Source organism: Serinus canaria, chromosome 18 (assembly GCF_022539315.1).
Source record: "Serinus canaria isolate serCan28SL12 chromosome 18, serCan2020, whole genome shotgun sequence".
NCBI lineage: Eukaryota > Metazoa > Chordata > Aves > Passeriformes > Fringillidae > Serinus > Serinus canaria.
The window spans coordinates 9,367,210-9,389,401 of NC_066331.1; the positions used below are offsets into that span (position 1 = coordinate 9,367,210).

A 22,192-nucleotide genomic window follows, 5' to 3' on the forward strand; every position below is an offset into this window, starting at 1 on the left:
AGCTTTGAAAACACTTTGAACCCTGAAGTTAGGTTTTGTGCCCTCAGAGGATGCTTTGTTGCCACAGTTTAAAGCTTTGACCCTAAAAAGAGATTTGGGGCCCCTGGATCCTCTCTTTCCCTCTGCCTCCCCACCCAGGATGCCCCTGGAGTTCCTCCCTGCCTTCTCCCTCCCTGCTGTGGGGACATCAGCCCTGTACCCCACATCCCCAGGGTGTTCTGGTCCCCTTAAGGGCCCCGGGCCAGCACTGGCCCCGTGCCCTGAGCCTGACAGGCGTTCCCAGCTGCTGCACCATGGAGGAGACGTGAGTGCACCGGGATCCCTGGGGCTTCCCCTGCTGCTGGCACCCCCTGACCCCTCTGTTCAGAGAGGGCTCACTCTGAACACCCTGAACCCTCTGTCCAGAGAGGGCTCACCCTGAACACCCTGACACCCCCTGAGCCCTCTGTCCAGAGAGGGATCCCCCTTAACACCCTGGACCCTCTGTTCAGAGAAGGCTCACCCTGGCACCCCCTGAACCATCTGTTCAGACAGGGTTCCCCCCCAAAACACCCTGGCACCCCCTGAGCCCTCTGTCCCCCCAGGGATCTCCTGAACACCCTGGCACCCCCTGAGCCCTCTGTCCCCCCAGGGATCCCCTGAACACCCTGGCACCCCCTGAGCCCTCTGTCCCCCCAGGGATCCCCTGAACACCCTGGCACCCCTGAGCCCTCTGTCCCCCAGGGATCCCTGAACACCCTGGCACCCCTGAGCCCTCTGTCCCCCCAGGGATCCCCTGAACACCCTGGCACCCCTGATACCTCTGTCCCCCAGGGATCCCCTGAACACCTGGCACCCCTGAGCCCTCTGTCCCCCCAGGGATCTCCTGAACACCCTGGCACCCCCTGAGCCCTCTGTCCCCCCAGGGATCCCCTGAACACCCTGGCACCCCCTGAGCCCTCTGTCCCCCCAGGGATCCCCTGAACACCCTGGCACCCCTGAGCCCTCTGTCCCCCAGGGATCCCCTGAACACCCTGGCACCCCCTGAGCCCTCTGTCCCCCAGGGATCCCCTGAACACCCTGGCACCCCTGAGCCCTCTGTCCCCCCAGGGATCCCCTGAACACCCTGGCACCCCTGAGCCCTCTGTCCCCAGGGATCCCCTGAACACCCTGGCACCCCTGAGCCCTCTGTCCCCCCAGGGATCCCTGAACACCCTGGCACCCCTGAGCCTCTGTCCCCCCAGGGATCCCCTGAACACCCTGGCACCCCCTGAGCTCTCTTTCCCCCCAGGGATCCCCTGAATATCCTGGCACCCCCTGAGCCCTCTGTCCCCCCAGGGATCCCCTGAACACCCTGGCACCCCTGAGCCCTCTGTCCCCCCATGGATCCCCTGAACACCCTGGCACCCCTGAGCCCTCTGTCCCCCCAGGGATCCCCTGAACACCCTGGCACCCCTGAGCCCTCTGTCCCCCCAGGGTGCCCTCGGTGGAAGCCTACGAGGCAGCCATGGTGCTGAGCGGGGTGGGGGATGCCCTGGGCTATCGGGGGGCCCGCTGGGAGTACTGCACCTCGGGTCCCCAGATCCACGCCGAGCTGGCTGAGCTGGGGGGGCTGGCAGCCATCAGCCTGGAGCCCCCCGAGTGGCCCGTCAGTGATGACACCGTCCTGCACCTCGCCACCGCCGAGGGGCTGGCCACAGGTGGGGGAATCTGAGACACCCCACTGACAGGAGGGAGGGGTCCCTGGGGTCGGGGTCCCCATTGTACCCCAGGCTGGCACAGGAGGGGGTGTCCTTGTCTGTCTCCTAAGGGGTGGGGGGTCCCTGTTGTGTTCCTTGGGCTGTGTGGTTGGAGTCTGGGTGTCCCCTTAGAGCCCTGGGATGTGTCAGGGTAGGTCCCCATGACACCCCTGACGCAACTGGAGTACAGCTGGGATTGTTCAGCTCTGGAGGGGACTTTGGGGCATCTTCATTCCACTTCCCCCACCTTTTAGGGGTTTCCAGGGGGCTTGGGGGGATGTGTATCCTTGTTTCCTCTAGGTGGGGATGGCATGGAGACTGTGAGTGTGTCTGTGTGTTTTTCCTCATTTATGTGCCCTTTCCTCCCATATTGGGTGCTGGAGATAGGGACATTTCCCCCTCCCACTTTGGGAACTTGGCAGGGTACCCTTTTCTCAGTTTGCAGTGCTCAGGAATATTCCCCATTTCTCCACTAAACTCATCCTGCTTCCCCTCCAGTTTTGGGGGGTCTGGGAGGCAGTGTTTCCTTTCTTTTCCTTTTCCCCTTTTGGGGGGTGGTGCAATGGGGGTCTTATTCTCCCCTTTCATTTTTGGGGGGTTCATGGCGCCTCTCCCTGCCAGCCTGGGTAACCTAGGTGGGTTCTTCACACCCACCCTGCACAGGCCTGGAGGGGGAACCCCTCCTGCAGGAGCTGGCTCGCTGCTACGTGGCCGCCATGGGGGACATGGAGGGACGCAAGCCCGGACCCAGCAGCATCCTAGGTGAGCAGAGCCCAAGGACCCAGGGAGAGGCAGGGGGGGCTCAGGGAGCCTCATGCCCCCGTGTCCCCCCAGGCACCTCCCAGCTGCGGCTGGGGGAGCCCCAGGGCTATCGCATCCCCTTCAACCCCCGCGGCACCGGCTGCGGCGCCGCCATGCGCAGCCTGGCCATCGGCCTCAGGTGGGCACGGGGACACCGGGGACACTTGGGGACACTTGGGGACAGGGATGGGGGGGGAGCAGAGCTGGGGGGCAAGGACAGGGATGTGGGGATGTCAGCAGGAGGGAAGGGGTGGACACAGGGAGGGACACGGGATGGGGATAAAGGGGTGTGAGAGCTGGGGTGATGGGGATGTGAGGATGTTTGGGGCAAGGGAAATGGGGGTGTCAGAGCTGGAGGGAAGGGGACATGAAGGGATGGGAGTAGGGTAAGAGGGACATGAGGATGTCAGAGGGAGAGGAGTGGGGACATGGAGTTGGTGGAGCTGAAGAGGACAAGGTCCAGGATTTGGGGACATGTGGTGCTGGAGCTGGGAGGTTGGGGACAGAGAACATGGGGACAGCAATAGGAAAGAGGGACACAGGTCACAGAACAGCTAAGAGTGGGACGTGGAAATGATGGGGCTAGGAGAATGGGCACAGCAGGAACAAAGGTGGTGGCATGGGAATGGGGACATTCCTGGAAATACAGGAGCAGGGGGGTGGGGACTGGTCTGATGCCAGTGCAGGTACCCACGTGCCTCGGAGCTGCCGACTCTGATCCGGGTGAGCATCGAGAGCGGGCGCATGACCCACCACCACCCCACTGGTGAGTGCCAGCCTGGCAGGGGAGGGCAGGAGGGGACAGCAGAACCCTCCTCAAGCCCCTGTCCCCACAGGGTACCTTGGAGCACTGGCGGTGGCCCTCTTTGGGGCACTGGGGGCTCGGGGTGAACCCCCAGAGCGCTGGGGGGCTGAGCTGCTGCGGGTCCTGCCCCTGGCATGGGACTACGTGGAGAGCACCGGGGTGGCCGTGGAGGACAATGCTGCTGCCTGGCCATTCTTTGGGGAGGCGTGGCACCGGTGAGGGGGCACTGTGAGGGTTCTGGGGGGACACTGGGAACACAGGGAGGGGCTGGGGAGGATACTGGAAAGGGCTCAGGGGTCCATTAATGACACTGGTGCCAGCCAGGCTCTCTGACGGTCCTAGAAGGGCATCACAGCGGTGTCACGGGTGCCACTGCTGACCCTGATTGATGCCCAGTCCGTCCACAGAGCTGGCAGCGCCCATCGTGTCCCTGCTGCACCCAGTGTCCCTCGTGTCACTGCCAGAGGTGCCATCCTTGGAGACAGTGACCTCTGTGTCCCTGGGGTTCCTGGGGCATTGAGTGTTCTTGGTGGTACTGGTAACCAATGCCTTGCTACCCCACAGGTTTCCTGATTGTCCCCCGTGTCCCCGCAGCTATCTGGGGTCACAGGGGCTGCTGGAGAGCCGCAGCCCAGTGACACCCAGTGTCACTGCTTACCCCATTGTCCGGTGACACCAGTGTCCCCAGTGACCTCGATGTCCCCGTGTCTCTGCAGATACCTGGACTCCCGCGGGCTCCTGGAAGGCGGTGGCCCTCCGCGGGTGCCATCCCTCCCGTCCCCAGCCGAGCGGGACACAGAGTACCTGGGCTGGGCGTTGGACGGCTGGCCGGGGCGCAGCGGCCACGACGCCCCCATGGTGGCCCTGGAGGCGCTGCTGGCAGCGGGCGGCAGCTGGGAGGAGCTGTGTGCCAGGGCAGCGCTGCACGGCGGGGACAGCGACTCCACGGGCACCATCGCTGCGGGCTGCTGGGGGCTGCTGCGGGGGCTGGCGTCCGTCCCCCCGGGGCTGCACCGCCGCCTCGAGTACCGCGGGCGGCTCAGCGACGCTGCCCGCCGGCTGCACACGCTGGCCTGGGGGGCACGGTGAGTGTCCCTCTGTCCCTGTGTCACCTGCTGTCCCCTCTCCATGGAGAGCTCCTGAGGGCACAGCAGAGACCAGCCTGGGGTGAAGCAAGGCCCTTCAGGGTGTGCTGGGGTCCAAGGCAAGCCCCAGGGTGACCACCACTGGGGAGCCTTCATGTTCTGAGGAGGCTGTAACATGAGTTTGGGGCTCCTGATAAAACCCCGGCCCCTGGGTCTGCTTCTCCCCCTCTCGGCTCCGGGCCCTGTGCCTCCTGCCCCCCTCCTCCCCCAGCACGAGGTTGGGGTGGAAATAAAATGGACTCTCGTGCTAAACAAGACACTTGTCTGTCTGTTTCTCCTGCCATGGGCTGTGGCCTCCCTGGACGCGACCTCGTCATTGTAGCCGCACGCTGGTACACACCACAGCCTTAGTGCTGCCCGGGTAGAGAGCCCAGAACCCACCCAAGGAGCCTCAGTCACCCCCAGAGTAAAAAACATCTCCCGAGTCCCTCTGGGTCTGGATTTGTGCCCTGCACCTCTCGTCCTGCCTCTGCCTCTGCTTCAGGTCCAAAGTGTTACTCTTCAGATTCAGCCCCAAGCTTTTCAAACCTTTATTTACATAATGCAATCCGTAAAAGTGAGGAAAACTGCACTGCTTTTAAATCACCAAAGCTTACACGTGGAAGACCAAATAGTCAGTTTAAGGTCCAAACCGACATTTTCATGCTACAAAATCACATTTATACATTTCAAGATTTATGTTTTTAAAGTTCCAAGACTCATTTAGAGGGCCCAGAGGGTAATTTTGAAGGCCCGAATTTGACCTGGGGTGCTCACAATGCCATCAGTGTCACCCACTGCACAGACAGACCCGTGGGCACAGCTCCGCCTGAGAAGGGCGGCTGAACTCCCAGGGGCGGTTTTGGGGTGTGCTGAGGAATGCTGCATTTGCTCTCCTCCCCAGTATTTTATAGGGGCCAACCTCCCTGCAACGTTCTGGGGAGGATCTGGAGCCTTGGGGGCTCCCTCTTCCAACCATTTCAGGGAGAAACTTTGTAATTTGGGGGGGTCCTCCCAAACATTGGGGCCTTCTAGTGGAGCCCTGCGGCCTCTAAGGGCATCCCCGAGACTGCCCCCAGTCTCTCACTGGATAATAAAATCAGGTTCGAGATTCAGCTGCTCCACAACTAATCGGTGCCCTCCTGCACCGCCTCCGGTTCTGTCCTGCCCCCATATCCAGCGCAGACCTCCTGCCCCAGGCCCAGTGACCCGCCCCGTTCCGTATCCCCCGCCAGAGCGGACCGCAGCCATGACCAATGGCAGGCACACCCCTCAGGGAGCAGGAGAAGGGGCGGAGCTTGCCACAGCCAGGCGTGGCTCCACTTCTGCCCCCGAAATGAGCGACAGCTCCATTAACCAATAGCGCAGCGGAAGCAGGAGGCAGGCTTCGCCTGACAACCAATGGCAGCGGGACGCTGGCGGGCAGGGCAGGGCGGCTAACGGCATTGCGATGACGGGCGGCGCAGACAGCCAATGTGCGACAGAGTGCGGTGCGGCCAACCAATGAGGCGGCGGGGAGGGGCGCGGCCAGCCAATGAGGTGAGGCGGAGCGGGGCGCGGCCGCGGCGCGGAGGATCGCGGCGGGCGGTGAGGCTTCCCCGATGCGGCACGGCTGCTCCCGGTACCTGTCGGCTGAGCGGAACCGCGGGCCCGGCCATCCCCGGTTCCCTTCCCTCGGTACCCCCTGAACAACCCCGCCACGCCCTGGGATCCCCGCAGGCAGCAGGCCCAAGCCCACGGCTCTCACCTTGTTCCTCTGTGTTCTCTCCACCCATTCGCGCTGCGCCCGCCCCCAGCCCAGCCCAGCCCAAGTCAACAAAAGCGCTGTGGGGCGGTGGGGTTCCCTTCCTAGCCCGTCCGTCCGCGCCCATCAATTTCGCTCCCGTTGTGCCCTCGCCAGCCCAGAACCCACCTCAGCTCAGCTGTACCGAGCCCTCCAGCCGGGTTCCCCGTTCCCCTCCGTGCTGCTGGGGTTCCCTGTATGCCAAGGGTTCCCTCTACCCGCAGAGCCCCCGGCGCCATGGCAGAGCCGCGGTACCTGCAGGCCGAGTGCGCTTTCCGGCCCGGGGCTCACACGGTGCGGGTGACCCTGACCCGCAGCACCTTGCGGGTGGAGGTGGAGGCTCACGGCACCAGCGACCTGTGGAGGGCCGAGTTCGATGCCGCCTGTGAGTGCTGGAGGGAGCCTGGGGGGCTGAGGGGATGTCCCACGGCTGTCACTGACCGAAATACCCACCCTGCTCCTCGCAGTCATCGAGGACCTGACCCGCAAAACGGGGAATTTCAAGCAGTTTGGCATATTCTGCAGCATGCTGGAGTCGGCACTGACACAGGTGTGGCCGTGCTGCTGTCCCCCACAGCGTTTTGGGGGTACCTGGGGTGGGGTGTGTGTCCGACCGAGCCCTCCTGCTTTTCAAACTTTCTGCAGAGCAGCGACTCCGTCAGCCTGGAGCTGCTCACCTTCACCGACCTGGAGACCCTGCACAGCCGGAAAGTGGGGGCAATCACCCGGCCTTCCCCTTCCACCTCTTCCCCCCTCAACAGCAAGCGCTACCTCATCCTCGTCTACTCTGTGGAGTTCGATAGGTGACAGGGGACACCAGGCAGGGGTCACAGGGTGTGACTCCAGCCTCACCTCCTGCACTCACCTCCTCCAGGATCCATTACCCGCTGCCGCTGCCCTACGCGGGGCGCCCGGACCTCGTGGCGCTGGTGCGGGAGCTGCAGGAGCAGCTGGGGCAGCTCCGGGCGCGGCGCCTGGAGGAGACCCAGCACTTGCGGGACGCGTGAGTGGGGCCAGCGCACCCGGAAGGGTTTGGGGGTTCCTGTCTCACAGGGTGAGGAGGGAACCCCCAGACCACGCCCTGCCATTCCCCCCAGGCTGTGGCAGGCACTGGAGGAGAAGCGGGCAGCAGAGAACCGGCATCAGCGCGAGTACCGGCAGCTGGCTGCAGAGGTGGGCTGGGAGGGTGGGAGCTGCTCTGGGGAGGGACAGGGGCTGCCAGATGCGCGGTGAGCCTTTTTTCCCCCCTCGAAGCTGGCCCAGGCAAAGGCGTCAGAGCAGAAGCTGCAGCTGCGGGTGAAGAACCTGACTGCTGAACTGGCCTCCTGCAGGAGGGGGTGAGGCTGGGGTGAACCCTGCAGGAGGACCCTCATGACCATGGGGTGTCCCCCTGTCTCCCCCTGATGGTGCTGGTCCTCTTGGCAGCCGCCAGAAATCTGCCAGCCCGGCCCCACGTGCCCAGGAGCGACGCTCAGCATCCCTGGAGAGCCACAGGAGCAGCCGGGGCCGCCCCTCACCCAAGTCTATGTCGCCTGCAGGTGTGGGACACTTGGGGACACACACCCAGGAGTGGAGACAGGACACAGCTCACCCCCTCCTCACCCTGACCCTTCCTCTGCCTCCCCCTTCCAGGCTCCCGCCCACCACGCTTCGACCCCACTGCCTTTGTCAGGGCCCGGCAGCGCCGGCAGAAGGAGGCTGAGCTCAGAAAGTAAGGAGCGCTCACAGCTCCTCACCATCCCTCCCTGGTACTTGGGGATCTCGTCCCCCCTTTCAGCCCCATGTTCCCCCTTACCACCCTCTCCCTTGGGTGCAGCCAGCGGCGTGGAGTGGCTTCTGGCAGCAGCAGCCCAGCGAGGAGCCACAGGCGCAGCTCATCTGGTGAGTGGGGAACAGGGCTGGGGGTGCACCCACTGCGTGCTGGGGCTCCTTCCTCAACTTCCTCCCATCACTGTTTCTCCCTGCAGCTGAAAGCTCCCGGAGCTGGCGCCAGGGAGGGAGCCCTGGAAGCAAAGCCCCTGAGCCCGTACCCTGCAGGTAATGCTGGTGCTAGGCAGGGTGCTTGGGCATCCCTTCTGGCACCCTTTAACCCTCCTCCTTGAGCAGGGACAGGAGAGTGACCCGTACACGGAGACCCCTGAGCACCTCATTCTGCAATAGCCCCTCTATGGTGAGTGGCTGCCCCTTTGGGGTTCCCCCACCCCTCCATCCCAAAGCAGGGTGACCAGGAGGTCACTGGTGACCTCCAACCTCTCCCCCAGGTGCCCCGCCCAGCTGCCAGCCACAAGCTGCCAGTGTGCAGGACTGCTGGCAAGCGCCCTGGTAAAGGTGAGGCCCCATCTGAGCCCCTAGATATTTGAGGGATACCCCAACCCAGACCTTTGTTAACCCCTTTTTCCTGCACTGCCTCCCCAGAGAACCGCTCCAAGGAGCCCTCAGCTGAGCTGGCTGAGATCGATGCCCGGCTGCAGGCTCTGCAGGAGTACATGGACAGCCTCAACACCCGCATGTGACCCCTCCAGGGACACACACCCTCTCCCTGTGTCCTCTGGAGTTTTGGTACAGGTGTACCCCCAAATAAACCCTTGTTTGGCCCCAGAGCGTGTCCTTCTTGGGATGGGGATGGCAGTGTCCCCTGGGAGGGACGCAGTGTTGGGGCTGAGGGCACCAGGGACATCACAAGAGGGTGACAGTACTAGTGCTTGGGGACATACGGGATACAGCCCAGGCCACCACTCTTGTCCCCTGGGCTACCAGTGAACTCAAAGGCCACTGCAATGTGACACCAGCAACCATGTCACCCTACTCTGTCCCCACTCCTGCAGTACTACCGTCCTCACAGTGCTCGCCAAGCTTCCTGCTATGGTTCTGACACCACCACAGCTTTATTCAGTTCCATGTCACATAAAACAGTGGCATTTGGGGACAATGGTGACAAGCCAGCGCCAGGCTGCAGTTCCAGGATGGTGGCATCTGGCCAGGGGACCAGCTGTGAAGATGTCACCAGATCATGTAGGTCCTGGGGCATGAGGCTGGCAGTCTCTGTGCCAAAGCCACTGTTTGGTGATGTTGCCACTATGGTGAGGAGGTCTTCAGGGTCAGTGTGGGGTACTGCAAACATGACTCGATGTCACAACCCCACTCGGCAGGATGCCGCACTGACGATCCTGCCGGTGATGACCCCGCCGTGGCAGATGCGGTAGTGGCGATGCCGAGGACAGCAGTTCTGCTGGCAGTTGCCCGTGGATTCCTGCCAGATGTCGGTGCCGCCGCTAGCGCCAGCCGCAGTGGGGATGCTGAAGGCGGTGCCACCGGCGGTGCCGCTCAGAGCTGCCCGCGGATGTCGGGCAGGAGGTGACAGGCAGTGACGATGTCGATGGTGTCGGCCACGGCGCGCAGGTCGCGGCGGGCCAGGCGCAGGCAGTGCGCGGCCGCAGCTGCGGTCACCTGCGCCCGGCCCAGGGCTCCCCCGAGCCCGCCGAGGCTCCGGGCGGCGCTGCCGTAGCTGTGCCGCAGGGCGCTGCCCACCGCGCCCCGCAGCCGCCCCGTCCCCTCCCGCAGCCGCTGCTGCAGCAGCGAGGGGCCGCCCCCCCACACGGCCGCCGGCTCCTCCGCCAGCACCGGCGGCGTCTTCGGCCTCTGCTCCTCCTCTTCCTCCTCGTCCGTCTCGGAGGCTTCGCCCGGCACCTTCAGCCCGGCTCCGGGGGCCTCCCCGGCCGTCTCCACCAGCAGCTCCGGCTCCGAGTCGCTCTCGGAGGCTTCGCCCGGCACCACCCGGGGAGGGCGGGGGGCGGCCATGGCCTGGGGGGACACGGGTGCGTCAGGAGGGCGGCACCGAGGGGAGGGGGCGACCCGGGCTTGTCCCTGCGGACCCGCTCCCCATCCCCCTGTGCTCAGACCCCTCAGCGATCCCGGGGGCTCCCGCGGCCCCGGCTGTGACCCCATATCCCTACAGCGGGGTTCCACCGATCCCACATCCCCACAGCGTGGTCCCCTCGATCCTACAGCCCGGTAGTTACCCCATATCCCCACAGCAAGGTCCCACAGCCCCCGCAGTGACCCCACATCCCTACAGCAGGGTCCCCTCGACCCCACATCCCCACACAGGGTTCCGTCGATCCCACAGCCCTACAGCCGGGGTCCCATATTCCCACAGCAGGGTCCCACATCCCCGCAGTGACCCCATACCCCCACAGCCGGGTCCCACATCCCCGCAGTGACCCCATACCCCCACAGCCGGGTCCCCTCGATCCCACAGCCCCGGCAGTGACCCCACACAGGGTCCCGGCTCCCACAGCCCCACCCCGCTCCCCCCGGCCCGCTCCCACCTCCTGCCCAGCGCCGCCGGTCACATGACGCGCTGCTCACGTGACCGCACCCGGAAGCGGCGGCTCCAGCAGGCCCAGGAGCGCAAACAACGGAATAAAGAGAGAAAAACGACAAGGATGGGACTAAATAACCTAAAGCTGCAACTGCACAATTAAATCCAATAAACTATTGGAGCATAGCTGATCAAAGTGAGAGACCTCTGCCTGGCCGTGCATTTTGGGGCCATTTTGGTTCATCTTGGGTGCAGCCCTGGCTGGGCTGTGGTGCTGCCCAAGGTGGATCCATGGAGGAGATCCTTGGAATAAATCCCTGCTTTATTCTTTAGCTCTGTCCAGCCTCTGTTCTGGGTCAGCCTTCTCAAGGCATCACCCTCTAGAGCAGTTTTAAATGTCCTTGTTCCTCTGGCGTTCCCAGCAGTGCTCTGAAGGTGGCAGTGCACAACACGCTTCTGACACTCGCGTTTCTGGGCCTCGCAACATTTGGGTGTTTGGGGTCATGCAGTCCCTGCAGATCTGTATTTTCCCAGATGACTTCACAATTTTTCCTTTACAATTTTTCACTATATTAATGGACATGACAGCATTTTATCTTTACAGCCTTACACACTGTGGGCTTTCTAGTTTTTTCAATTGACCTTTTCCTAGTCTTGCTTTTTTTACATCTCTTGTACCTTTATTCTTGTTCATTTGGAAACAAATCACTTGGAACTCATATAAGCCCTCTATCTCTAGTGTGTGCTTTTTTTTTCTTTTTAATGTTTCAACTTTCCAGGAAAAATGTTTCCAGAACCCTGAATGAATTACCAACACATCATGTTTTATAAAAGGAACAAACTGGCTCAGTTGCTGATTGGGAACTGCTCATTTGTTTATTAAAAGCTCATGCTTTCAAAGTAAGAGAAGATAGCTGGGGCTTTAGGAATGATGAAAAATTGGATTTCCTCTCTGTTGCTGCAGGTGGCCAGGCATGACTCAATGTTTTTACATTTGCTAGCAGAAATGTAATGTACATTACAGCACACTGTGACCATTTTGCATTGAAAAACTTATTTATTTCTATCTGCCATTAATGCTATTCATGTGAAAAATGGCAGTCACTTGGTTTTAAAATTTTAAAAGTTCACTAGTAATAAAATGGTTATAAAAATAGGAATCTAATTAGAGTAATAAAAATTTGGACAGTTAGGATTTAGGACAACACGAGACAATAGAAACAAAGTTACAAACAGTCGGGGTGCATTTTTCTGGGCAAAATAAGCCCAAAAAAGGACCCCTGTTAACAGAGGATTAACCCTTAAAAGCAACAGCCTGTTGCATATTCACACACCTCATCCATGGTGCATCAATTCCATTCACACACAGGATTCTGGCTGGGCAGGGTCAGCTCCTTCCTCTTAATCCTGACAGCATCTTCAGGGCTGAGGAGGCAGGAAGAAATTCATTTCTCCTGATGATGGGGCAATAAATTCTCTTTCTCTGAAAGATTCAGGTGTCCTGTGACTTCTATCTTGGTGCAAGCCCTTGTTTAAAAAAAGTCTCTTACACAGCACAGTTTCTATTTTAACATTATGTTATAATCTAAAACTGTATTTAACTAATTTCTTAAGAAAATTAATACAGCATAGCTTTCTAACACAACACATATAATATTCATTTTATTATTTGCAAAAAGCCAATCATAAAATACATATTTTTTTTACACTGGGGCTTTAGGAATGATGAAAAATTGGATTTCCTCTCTGTTGCTGCAGGTGGCCTGGCATGACTCAATGTTTTTACATTTCCTTGCAGAAACTGGAAACTGCAGAAATGTAATGTACATTACAGCACACTGTGACCATTTTGCATTGAGAAATGTATTTATTTCTGTCATCGTTTTTTTTAGCTATGTGAAAAACGCCAGTCTTCCATAGCATAGTTTCTATTCAGTTCTCTAAAAGGTTTAATTTTAACATTATGTTATAATCCAAAACTATATTTAGCACACTGCTTGAGAAAATTAATACAGCATCACTTGCTAACCATAACACATGTAAGATTAATTTTAATTTTTGCAAAAAGCCAGTTATAAAATACACGTTTTTCAATTGAATTGATTCTGCACCAGGAGCTGTTCTGTGGCTGTCGGGGTGGGAAGGTCAGGCATGCAGGTCACTCTGGGCAGGCTAAATTTACTCTGGGCTGCTCTGTCACCAGCCATAGATAGCCACTCTCACTCAGGGCTGGCAGCCTCAGCAAATCAGTGCTCTGTGCAACTCCAGAGGATCTGAATTAAATCTGTCCTGGAAAAGTTTGCAAAAATCCAGTGGAATGCTCTGTGTGTGTCTGGAGTCTTCATAGCCATGGTAAGTGATTGTATCTTCTCTGTCTTTTAGAGCAGAAAATACTTCTGTTGTGAGTTTTATCTGAAATTTGGATTTAAAGCTTTTTTTCTATTTTCTAATAATAGCAACCTCATTAAAAGTTCAGTGTTTATTTTGCCTCCAGGCATAATAGAATATACAGATATTTATATAAATATATATATATATTTTTTTTTTTTATTATGGTCTTGCCATCATTGAGTAATTTTGCATAAAAGGAACCCAGATTTGCCTAGCCCAAACAAACACAAGGAAAACGGACAAAGAAACAACATTGCCCTGCTTATTAAAAAAACAACATTACACCACTGATTGGAAAATTCCCTTCCTAGTGGTTCAAGCAGCTGCTTTGGCATGCTGGTCAGTAGGTTTTCTCTATCAGAAAACACTGGAATAATTAGAAATAATCCATCTGTGTAGTGTGATTCGTGCACTCTCATGTGTTCTTGTGTTTCCCACAGCCATGGGGATCTTCTCAGTGCTTGCTCTGCCGCTGCTGCTCCTGGGGATCAGTGGAATTATTTACATTTACCAGTGGGTCAGGTGGCTGCTGTCCAAGTCAGCAGTGCAGAACAAGGTGGTGGTGATCACTGATGCCATCTCTGGGCTGGGCAAGGGTGAGTGCTCTCATTTCTTCTCAGTGGCACAGACCAGAAGCAGCCAGAGAGGCACCAAACATGCACACATTGCCGTGGGTGTGTTCAGAACTGGCTGGAGGAAGCAGAAGTTTATATTTATTTATGTTCATATTTATACATTTATATATTTATATATTTACTTTCATATTTATATATTTATATTTTTATATATTTATATTTTATATTTACTTTATATTATATATTATATATTTATATATTTATATATTTATATCTATATATTTATATTTACTTTATATTATATATTTATATATTCTATTTATTATTTATATTATTTTAGTATATTTACTTTTACATTATATTAGATACGTTTATATTGATATTTATAATTTATATGTTTACATTTATATTTATATATTTACTTTATATTTATATTTATATATTTATATTTATTTATTTTAGTTATATATTTACTTTTACAATTATATTTAGATACGTTTATATTGATATTTTATAATTTTATATGTTTACATTTATATATTTATATATTTACTTTTATATTTATACATTTATATATCTATATTTATTTATAGTTATATATTTACTTTTACAATGATATTTCTATATGTTTATATTGATATTTTATAATTTAATATGTTTATGTATATACTTATACATTTCCTTTTATATTTATACATTTGTATATCTATATCTTTATTTATAGTTATATATTTATTTTTACAATTATATTTCTATATGTTATTATATTGATATTTTATAATTTTATATGTTACATTTATATATTTATATATGTATTTATATATCTATATTTACTTATAGTTATATATTTACTTTTACAATTATATTTTATATGTTCATATTGTTATTTTATATTGATATGTGTTTATATTTATATTTATATATTTAGAATATATTCAATATATGCTTATGTATATGTTTAAATATATGTTTTATATATGGTTAATATATATTTATATATGGTTATTATATGTTTATGTATAGGTAGTATATGTTTATATTTTTATAAGTTTAATATGTATCTATTTTTAATATGTGCTTATATTTAAAATAATAAATATATTTGCTATAATATACATGATAAATATATTATTATATGTGTAATATAAATATATATAATATTTATTATAGATTTATATTATATAAATGTTATATGTGTAATATAAATCTAATAATATATTTATTATGGATTTATATGATATAACAGTTCTATTGTTAAACAGGTAGGAGCTGCAGAGCTTTGTATTTATTTGATTCAGCAGCAGAGAGGTTTCAGAAGAGCACCGAGTGCTATTTCCAGCCCGTTGCTGCTGTAAGGTCTCCTTTCCCAGGCTGTCAGTGCAGGGTGGCAGCACAGCCAGCTGTCACCTCACCCTCTGCAGGTTCCTCTCCAGCCCTCGGGGACTCCAGCAGCTCCTTGGGAACAGCAGTGCTCCCCCTCTGTCCCTGTTTGCATCTCCTCCCCCTCTGCACATCCAAAATATCCCCAATTGCTCCTCCAGGGCTCCCGGCTGGGCTGCCTGGCTCTGTGCAGCCTGCACAGCACAAGGAGGAGGTGCCTGCCTGGAGCAGGGGCTGGACAGAGTTAAACGAGGAAATGGGGATTTATGAGACGGCCTCAATAGAGCCACCTGTTTTATTATTATATATTGTGTAATGCTTTATATACTAGAATTATTTATTAACATTATTAGTACTGCATAGTATATTTTTATTATTATATATTGTGTAATGCTTTATATACTAGAATTATTTATTAACATTATTAGTACTGCATAGTATATTTTTATTATTATGTATTGTGTAATGCTTTATATACTAGAATTATTATTAATATTATTAGTACTGCATAGTACAATTAAGTATTAACATATAACATATAATATATAATATATAATTAATATATAATATATAAATAATATATAATATGTAATATGTAGTATATAATCCATAATATATCATTTATATAATGTATTGTATATTATAAAATATATTATGTATAATATATTATATATTAGTATATCGTATTAATATAATATATAATATATATTATTTAATATAAAATATATTATATAGTATCTAATATGTAATATATAATAGATAATTTATATATTATATTATATATAATATGTAATATATTATATTATATTATTAGTATATTCTACTTTATATACTATATACATTTTTATATATTAAATAGTATATATTAAATAGTATATATAATATATAATATATTATATATTATATATTAAATATTTTATGAACATATATTATGAATTATATATTTTATGAAATATATTATATATTATATAAAATATAATATATATTATATAAAAATATATTTAATGTATATTTTCCCACCTATGTTATTATCATATCTACCATATTATATCTATTGGAGAAGGTTAAGAGAATAAAGTGGGTGTTTATTAAAGGCCTTCCATAATTACACCTTGGGCAGTGCAAGAGCCCTGCAGAGGCTGCACCCAGGATGGATGGTGGTCCCCAGCTTTTTATGCAGATCCCAGTTAGGTCTATTTGCATATCACGGGTTAATTGCCCAATTACAGCTGCAGGTAATGAAGTCAGATCCCCGGTTTGTTTCTCCCCAGTTCACTTTTGTTTGTCCTTTTGTGGCTGTGCTGTGTCCTGGAGCCCATGGGGATTGCTGTGTCTGAGCAGCCTGGGAGGGCAGCAGCTGACACTTCAGAATGAGTTCAGAGTTCTGCTCTAACGGGTCTGAAAGACTGAAAGGATAAAACCGAAGGCATCAAGGGTGTGCAATAATTTATCTGCCCTGGGTGCCAGCCACGTGGCATCGCTGGCCCAGAGGAGCTCACACAGGTGCCAGGCTGGCAGAGGGGGGTGTTCCTGCAGGGAAGGGCAGGCTCTGGCACACCTCAGAGCCACTTCCAGGGCCTGAAGGGGCTCCAGCAGAGCCAAAAAGGGACTTTGGGCAGGGGCCAGCTGTGGATGTGGGCTCTGAGGAAACAGCCCCATTCTTTTCCTACGAGCCAGGATTTCTGGACTAAAGGCAACATTCATCAAAGTTAAAAAAGAGAAACAAATCTGCGATGATTGAGGGTGTTTCCAATGGTTTGTGATTGTTATTGAGACCTAGTTCCTGTTTCTTCTGAGTGCTGGAACTCAGAAAAGTTCTGGGAAGATCTAGAGGAGAACATCATTGGTTTCCCTTTTCACCTTTCTTGCTGTTCACATAGAAGAGTTTTTCTCATTTTATTTTTTTTTTCACAAGATTGCCTCAACTGTTGTTCATAGGCAAGATTCTGCTATAATTGTTCTGTCAAATTCTCTTTTGAGCATCAAATTAAAAATCCCTCTATGCTAGAAAAAGGGGGGGAAAAAAGGAAATGGAAGGTGTTCTTAAAATTACTGTTGTAAATAATGAAAAAGATTGCTTAAATAAAAGCTTCCAGCTGCAGTTTGCAAAACTACAAGGGTGGATCCATAAATACTTCCATGCAGATGTTAAGAGTCTAACATGACCATTTAAGAAATCTAAAATGGGTGGGTTAGCACAACTGGATTGCCTGTGGGAATTGAAATCTGCAGGAAATGTTTCCTGGAGGACAGCAAGCACTGGGGTTGTTTTGTAGCCCATTCAACACAGGCATTATCCCATTACATTAAATTTAATTTATTTCTCACCTGTGTACTATCACAAACCAATGCTTTCTTTTTTTCTCATATTATTTTCAAATTAACAAATTTTAAAGCACGGGTTCACCACCCTTAACCAAACCAGCATCCCCTTTCAAGCAAAATGAACAAAATCAATCTGCCACTATTGTAATGATTTTTTTTAATGTATTTCTCTTCTAGAATGTTCTCGTGTGTTTCACGCAGGAGGAGCAAGGCTTGTGTTGTGTGGCAGGACATGGGAAAAGTTGGAAGCCTTGTATGATGCCTTAATCAGTGTGACAGACCCCAGCATGGTGGGTATTCACAGCCTGGGATAAACCTTGCTCAGGGACAGAGGGGAATTTTAGATCCAGTTAAAAAATATACAAGAAATGTGATTTTCTATCAGTGATGGCTTTGATCACCCAGGTAATGACAGCAAACACAGTCCAGAGAGACATGATGCCAAAATCCTGCTCTCCTGAGCTGTTCCTGTGAAGCATCTGGGCACTCCTGGGTTCTGAAGAAGGCACCCAGCTAGGAACCCTCAGCAGAGCAATTTGCCTGACAATTTGGATGGGAGGGATCCAAAGTCTTCATTTGATGGCAGGAAATGCCACCAGGTTTTTATGTCATTCGTGTGCTCCAGGAGTGGCAGACAGGACTAAAGATCAAATCCATTTTGAGCTTCTCCACTGTTTGGGGGAAAGTCCCAGACAGAAGGGGTTTGGAGTAAAAAAAGAAAAGAAAGCTCTCTTTTCCTCATGGTCACTGACAGGGGAGATGCAGGACTCCAGCTCTTTGGCAGGTGTTTCTTGAGGCTCCTGGCAAAGCTTCCCTTCTGTGACCACCACTCAGCTGACTGTTCCAGGGCACAGGTGTTCCTGAAGGCATCACATAAATTTTGCAGCCGTTGCTCATCAGACCTACAAATATTTGCCTTTTTTTTTTTTTCCTTTTTTTCCAGTGGGCTTCCTGCATCAATAACCACAAAAGTAGTGTGTTCATGTTAGCCTGCACAGATTAAACTAGGGAAAAATATTAAGTATGACTAAAAGTTCAAAATTAAATTGTCTAATTAATACAGTAAAGGGAAAAAACTTGAAGTTCATTCCTCTGTCCCACAGCTGATAAAATCTGGTTTTGAAGAATACAGAAGTAAACTCCATTTGTATAACCTACAGCAAAACAAACCCTTCCTACCTCCCCTCTGTCCCCATGTGTGGGTAGCTCATCCATCAAAGCACTAAACCCCATCTCTTGTCAGCAAGGGATTCTTCCCAGAAAAACCCTTGGAATGGTGTGTGGGGGCTCTTTCCTTGGGGTCACCATTTGTGCTGGTGTTCCCAGGGGTCCCAGCAGGAGGGAAGAGATGAGAGTCTTGACTCCATGTTCAGAAGGCTGATTTATTATTTTATGTTATCTATTATATTAAAACTATAGTAAAAGAATAGAAAAGAGGATTTCATCAGAAGATTTAGCTAAGAATAGAAAAGGAATGAATAACAAAGGTTTGTCTGTGACTGAGACAGTCTGGACAGCTGGGCTGGGATTGGCCATTAATTAGAAACAAATAAATGAGACCAATCCCAGATCCACCTGCTGCATCCCACAGCAGCAGATAATCATTGTTTACACTTTGCTGAAGCCTCTCAGCTTCTCAGGAGAAAAAATCCTAAGGAAAGGATTTTTCATAGAACATGTCAGTGACACTGGTGGGATCTGGAACTGGTGGCAATCACCCTGGTGTCTGTTTTCTGTTTCCATTGATTACAAGAGAGACAAAAGTCACCAGGAGCTGCTCCAGCTGACCCTTTCTGAGGTGTTCTGATTCATCTGAAATTCAGAGTCTGTGAGCACCCATTATCTCAGAATCTCAGAGTCACAGGATGGGTTGGATTGGAAGGGATCCTAAACACCAGCCAGTGCCACCCCTGCCATGGCAGGGACACCTCCCACTGTCCCAGGGTGTCCCAGCCCCAGTGTCCAGCCTGGCCTTGGGCACTGCCAGGGATCCAGGGGCAGCCCCAGCTGCTCTGGGCACCTGTGCCAGGGTTGCCCACCCTCACAGGGAACAATTTCCCCCAACATCCCATCTAAGCCTGCCCTGTGTCAGTGGGAAGCCATTTCCCCGTGTGCTGTCACTCCATCCCTTTGTCCAAACTCCCTCTCCAGCTTTCCTGGAGCCCCTTCAGGCACTGGAAGGAGCTTTAAAATCCCCCAGAGCCTTCTCCAGGCTGAACAGCCCCAGCTCTCATTGCTGAACTGTCTTCTTTCTAGAGTGAGGGAATCTTAAGAGCTTAAATTTATGTGAGAATGACAAAACACCATCAAGGTAAATTCATTTACAAGGCAAGGAAACAGAAATAGAAGTAGAAATAGAAATAATAGAAATAGAAGTAGAAATAACTAGAAATAGAAATAACTAGAAATAGAAATATACCTAGAAATATAACTAGAAATAGAAATATACCTAGAAATGGAGTTTGTATCTAACAAGTCCCACTGAAATGAGTCTTTTGCTCCCCAGACATATGCACCAAAGCTGATTCTTCTGGACATCACAGACATAAGCTGCATTAGAGATGTAGCTAAGGAAATCCTGAACTGCTATGGCTGTGTGGATATTCTGATCAACAATGCAAGCATGAAGGTGAAAGGAGCAGTGCAGAGCATTTCCCTGGAACTTGATAAAAAGATAATGGATGCCAACTATTTTGGACCTATAACATTAACCAAAGGTACTTGATTTTATTTTATTTTATTTTATTTTATTTATTTTATTTTATTTTATTTTATTTTATTTTATTTTATTTATTTTATGTTTATTTTATTTTATTTTATTTTTTTTATTTTTATTTTTTATTTTATTTTTATTTTATTTATTTTAAATTTAATTTAATTTATTTAATTTAATTTTATTTTTTATTTTATTTTATTTATTTTTTATTTATTTTATTTTTTTATTTTATTTAAACTTTAATTTTTTTTTTAATTTTTTCAATTTATTTTATTTTTTTATTTTATTTATTTTATTTTATTTTATTTTTTTATTTTTGCTGTTACCACTTAAAGCACATTGGCAATTCAATGTGTTAATTAATACTGCAGCCAAATCTGCATGTAGAATTCAGGTGAAGTCCAGAAGAATTCCCAGCTATTGGATTTTGTGATACTTTTTCTTGCAGTATTGAGACAACCCTCACTAAATTTGTGCTGTTCACACTTCAGCTGTTGCTCCTTTTCACTAAATACACTTTTACTTACATGGCTCTTTCTGTATTTCTCTTTTTGCAGCCATTCTTCCTAACATGATCTCAAGAAGAACTGGCCAAATTGTTCTAATCAACAGCATCCAAGGGAAAATAGGAATTCCATTTCGTGCAGCTTGTAAGTTACACATTGCAAACCCATAAATTCTGATGCACAAGCTGTGAGGAGTCCCTGACACCCATCACTGGTTATTAAAAGTGCTAATTTGCATCCAAATTTCATTACTACAGTATTTGGCTGATTTTTTTTCCAATTGGAACCCAATTGAATGCAGTTAAAATGCTACCTTGGAAATGCATTTTGGTTAATCATTCCATGCTCATTTTCCCAAGCATTGGTGCTGCATTATACACCTGCTGCCGTGCAATCACACATCTAAACCTGCTTCTTCCTTCTAGATGCTGCTTCCAAGCATGCTGCTGTGGGCTTTTTTGATTGCCTCCGAGCTGAAATGGAGGAATTTGATATTTCTGTCAGCACTGTCAATCCAACCTTCATCTGCTCCTACCACCGCCAGCCAGCACCAGGCAACTGGGAGGCATCCATCTGGAAATGTGAGTTTGGCTGGGAGAAGCTGGGGCACACAAAGCAGCAGGGAGGATTTTCCAGGGTTAAAAAAAAAAAAGGAAAAATGATGGAAATGGCAGAAAGGATGAACAGGCATGAGGAGCAAAAGGAAAGAGATATTGGAGAGGTAATATTAGAGTGAAAAGAGAAGGAGTGTGGAATGAGACGATGTTAAGGGAGAAAATAAATATATCAGGGCATCAGGAGTGGAGGGGGAGGAGAGCACAAAAGTGTCACTGGAGGACACAAAACAACACAACACAGACTCACTGCTCTTTCCAAGGTGAAAAAGGGACTTTTGATCTTCTGACTCCAACATTGATAGATTTCCAAAAGTGACAGTGGGTTGGAGGGTGACAGTGCCACCTCTCCAATGCCACTGGGCAAACCAACAGCCCATCAAATCTCTCCTCCTCCAGAAAAGAATGCAAAAGTAAGTTGTTAGCATAAAGTGTGTGAGAAAGTTCATTACAAGAATGTAAACATCAGAAGGCTTAGAAAACCTTAAAAAATCAGGGTGACATGAAAAGTCCAGGGGGACAATTCCACTGCACTCAGGTCGCTCCTTCCCTCAGGGGCTGTAAGGACTTCACCTAATTATGAAAAGTCTTGGCCACATACTGATGGGGAGAATGGAGTGGGGAAGGGATTGAAAGGGCATAGAGAAGAAATTAAAGAAATTAAACTGATTTGACGGATTCACTAGCTGGGTACCTTTTAAACACCATTCCCTCAGGGGATCTGCCTGTCTGCCTGCCTGTCTGTCTGTCTGCAGCTCTCACCCCTCTCTCATTTGCAGTCTTTTTCAGGAAGGTGTCCTATGGTGTGCACCCCGTGGAGGTGGCAGAGGAGGTCCTTGCCACGGTGAGCAGGAGGAAGCAGGAGGTGCTGATGGCCAATCCCATCCCCAGAGCAGCAGTTTACATCAGAACATTCTTCCCCGAGCTGTTTTTTGCCATTGTTGCCTCAGGGATTAGGGAAAGGCTGAAGACAGAAGAGGAAAATTGATTTTTTTCAGTTATTTCCTTGCTTTTGACCTGAAAAAAAAAAGGTTTTTGTTTTGAATGTCAGTGACTTTTGCTTGCTACGAGTAGAATAATTCCACTGTCATTGACACACACAATCATCTATAAATTTAGGAATTTCAGATGAA

General features: G+C 49.9%; 4 protein-coding genes across 8 annotated transcripts; 3 read left to right on the plus strand and 1 right to left on the minus strand.

Moving 5' to 3' along the window:
• The first annotated feature begins 283 nt into the window (after window positions 1–283).
• LOC103819895 (ADP-ribosylhydrolase ARH1-like) lies at window positions 284–4,645 on the plus strand. Its single transcript, XM_009094495.4, has 7 exons — window positions 284–304; window positions 1,456–1,679; window positions 2,382–2,480; window positions 2,553–2,658; window positions 3,206–3,285; window positions 3,356–3,539; window positions 4,041–4,645. Exons 1-7 carry the CDS (start codon window positions 294–296, stop codon window positions 4,411–4,413), a joined length of 1,077 nt encoding a protein of 358 aa, XP_009092743.2. The 5' UTR covers window positions 284–293; the 3' UTR covers window positions 4,414–4,645.
• Window positions 4,646–6,000: 1,355 nt separating this feature from the next.
• On the plus strand, window positions 6,001–8,829 carry CCDC61 (coiled-coil domain containing 61). Of its 4 annotated transcripts, none has more exons than XM_050981541.1 (14): window positions 6,001–6,035; window positions 6,456–6,616; window positions 6,699–6,781; window positions 6,877–7,034; window positions 7,106–7,234; window positions 7,329–7,404; window positions 7,486–7,568; window positions 7,657–7,769; window positions 7,864–7,942; window positions 8,048–8,112; window positions 8,199–8,268; window positions 8,338–8,401; window positions 8,493–8,559; window positions 8,647–8,829. In XM_050981541.1, exons 2-14 carry the CDS (start codon window positions 6,469–6,471, stop codon window positions 8,742–8,744), a joined length of 1,233 nt encoding a protein of 410 aa, XP_050837498.1. In that variant the 5' UTR covers window positions 6,001–6,035; window positions 6,456–6,468; the 3' UTR covers window positions 8,745–8,829. The 4 variants fall into 4 exon arrangements, with proteins under 4 accessions (XP_050837498.1, XP_050837497.1, XP_018774707.2 ...); XM_050981540.1 differs by having other exon boundaries at window positions 6,010–6,125; XM_050981539.1 differs by having other exon boundaries at window positions 6,013–6,069.
• Window positions 8,830–9,092: 263 nt separating this feature from the next.
• On the minus strand, window positions 9,093–10,640 carry BLOC1S3 (biogenesis of lysosomal organelles complex 1 subunit 3). Of its 2 annotated transcripts, none has more exons than XM_030232266.2 (2): window positions 10,560–10,640; window positions 9,093–10,032 (listed from the first exon to the last, which is right to left on the minus strand). In XM_030232266.2, exon 2 carries the CDS (start codon window positions 10,027–10,029, stop codon window positions 9,556–9,558), a length of 474 nt encoding a protein of 157 aa, XP_030088126.2. In that variant the 5' UTR covers window positions 10,030–10,032; window positions 10,560–10,640; the 3' UTR covers window positions 9,093–9,555. The 2 variants fall into 2 exon arrangements, with proteins under 2 accessions (XP_030088126.2, XP_050837499.1); XM_050981542.1 differs by lacking the exon at window positions 10,560–10,640 and adding an exon at window positions 10,460–10,549.
• Window positions 10,641–12,757: 2,117 nt separating this feature from the next.
• Window positions 12,758–22,192, plus strand: DHRS7C (dehydrogenase/reductase 7C). The gene is made up of 7 exons (XM_009094496.4): window positions 12,758–12,904; window positions 13,384–13,539; window positions 17,401–17,513; window positions 19,730–19,940; window positions 20,497–20,589; window positions 20,871–21,026; window positions 21,839–22,192. The coding sequence occupies exons 2-7, from the start codon at window positions 13,386–13,388 to the stop codon at window positions 22,045–22,047; spliced, it is 936 nt and encodes a 311-aa protein (XP_009092744.1). The 5' UTR covers window positions 12,758–12,904; window positions 13,384–13,385; the 3' UTR covers window positions 22,048–22,192.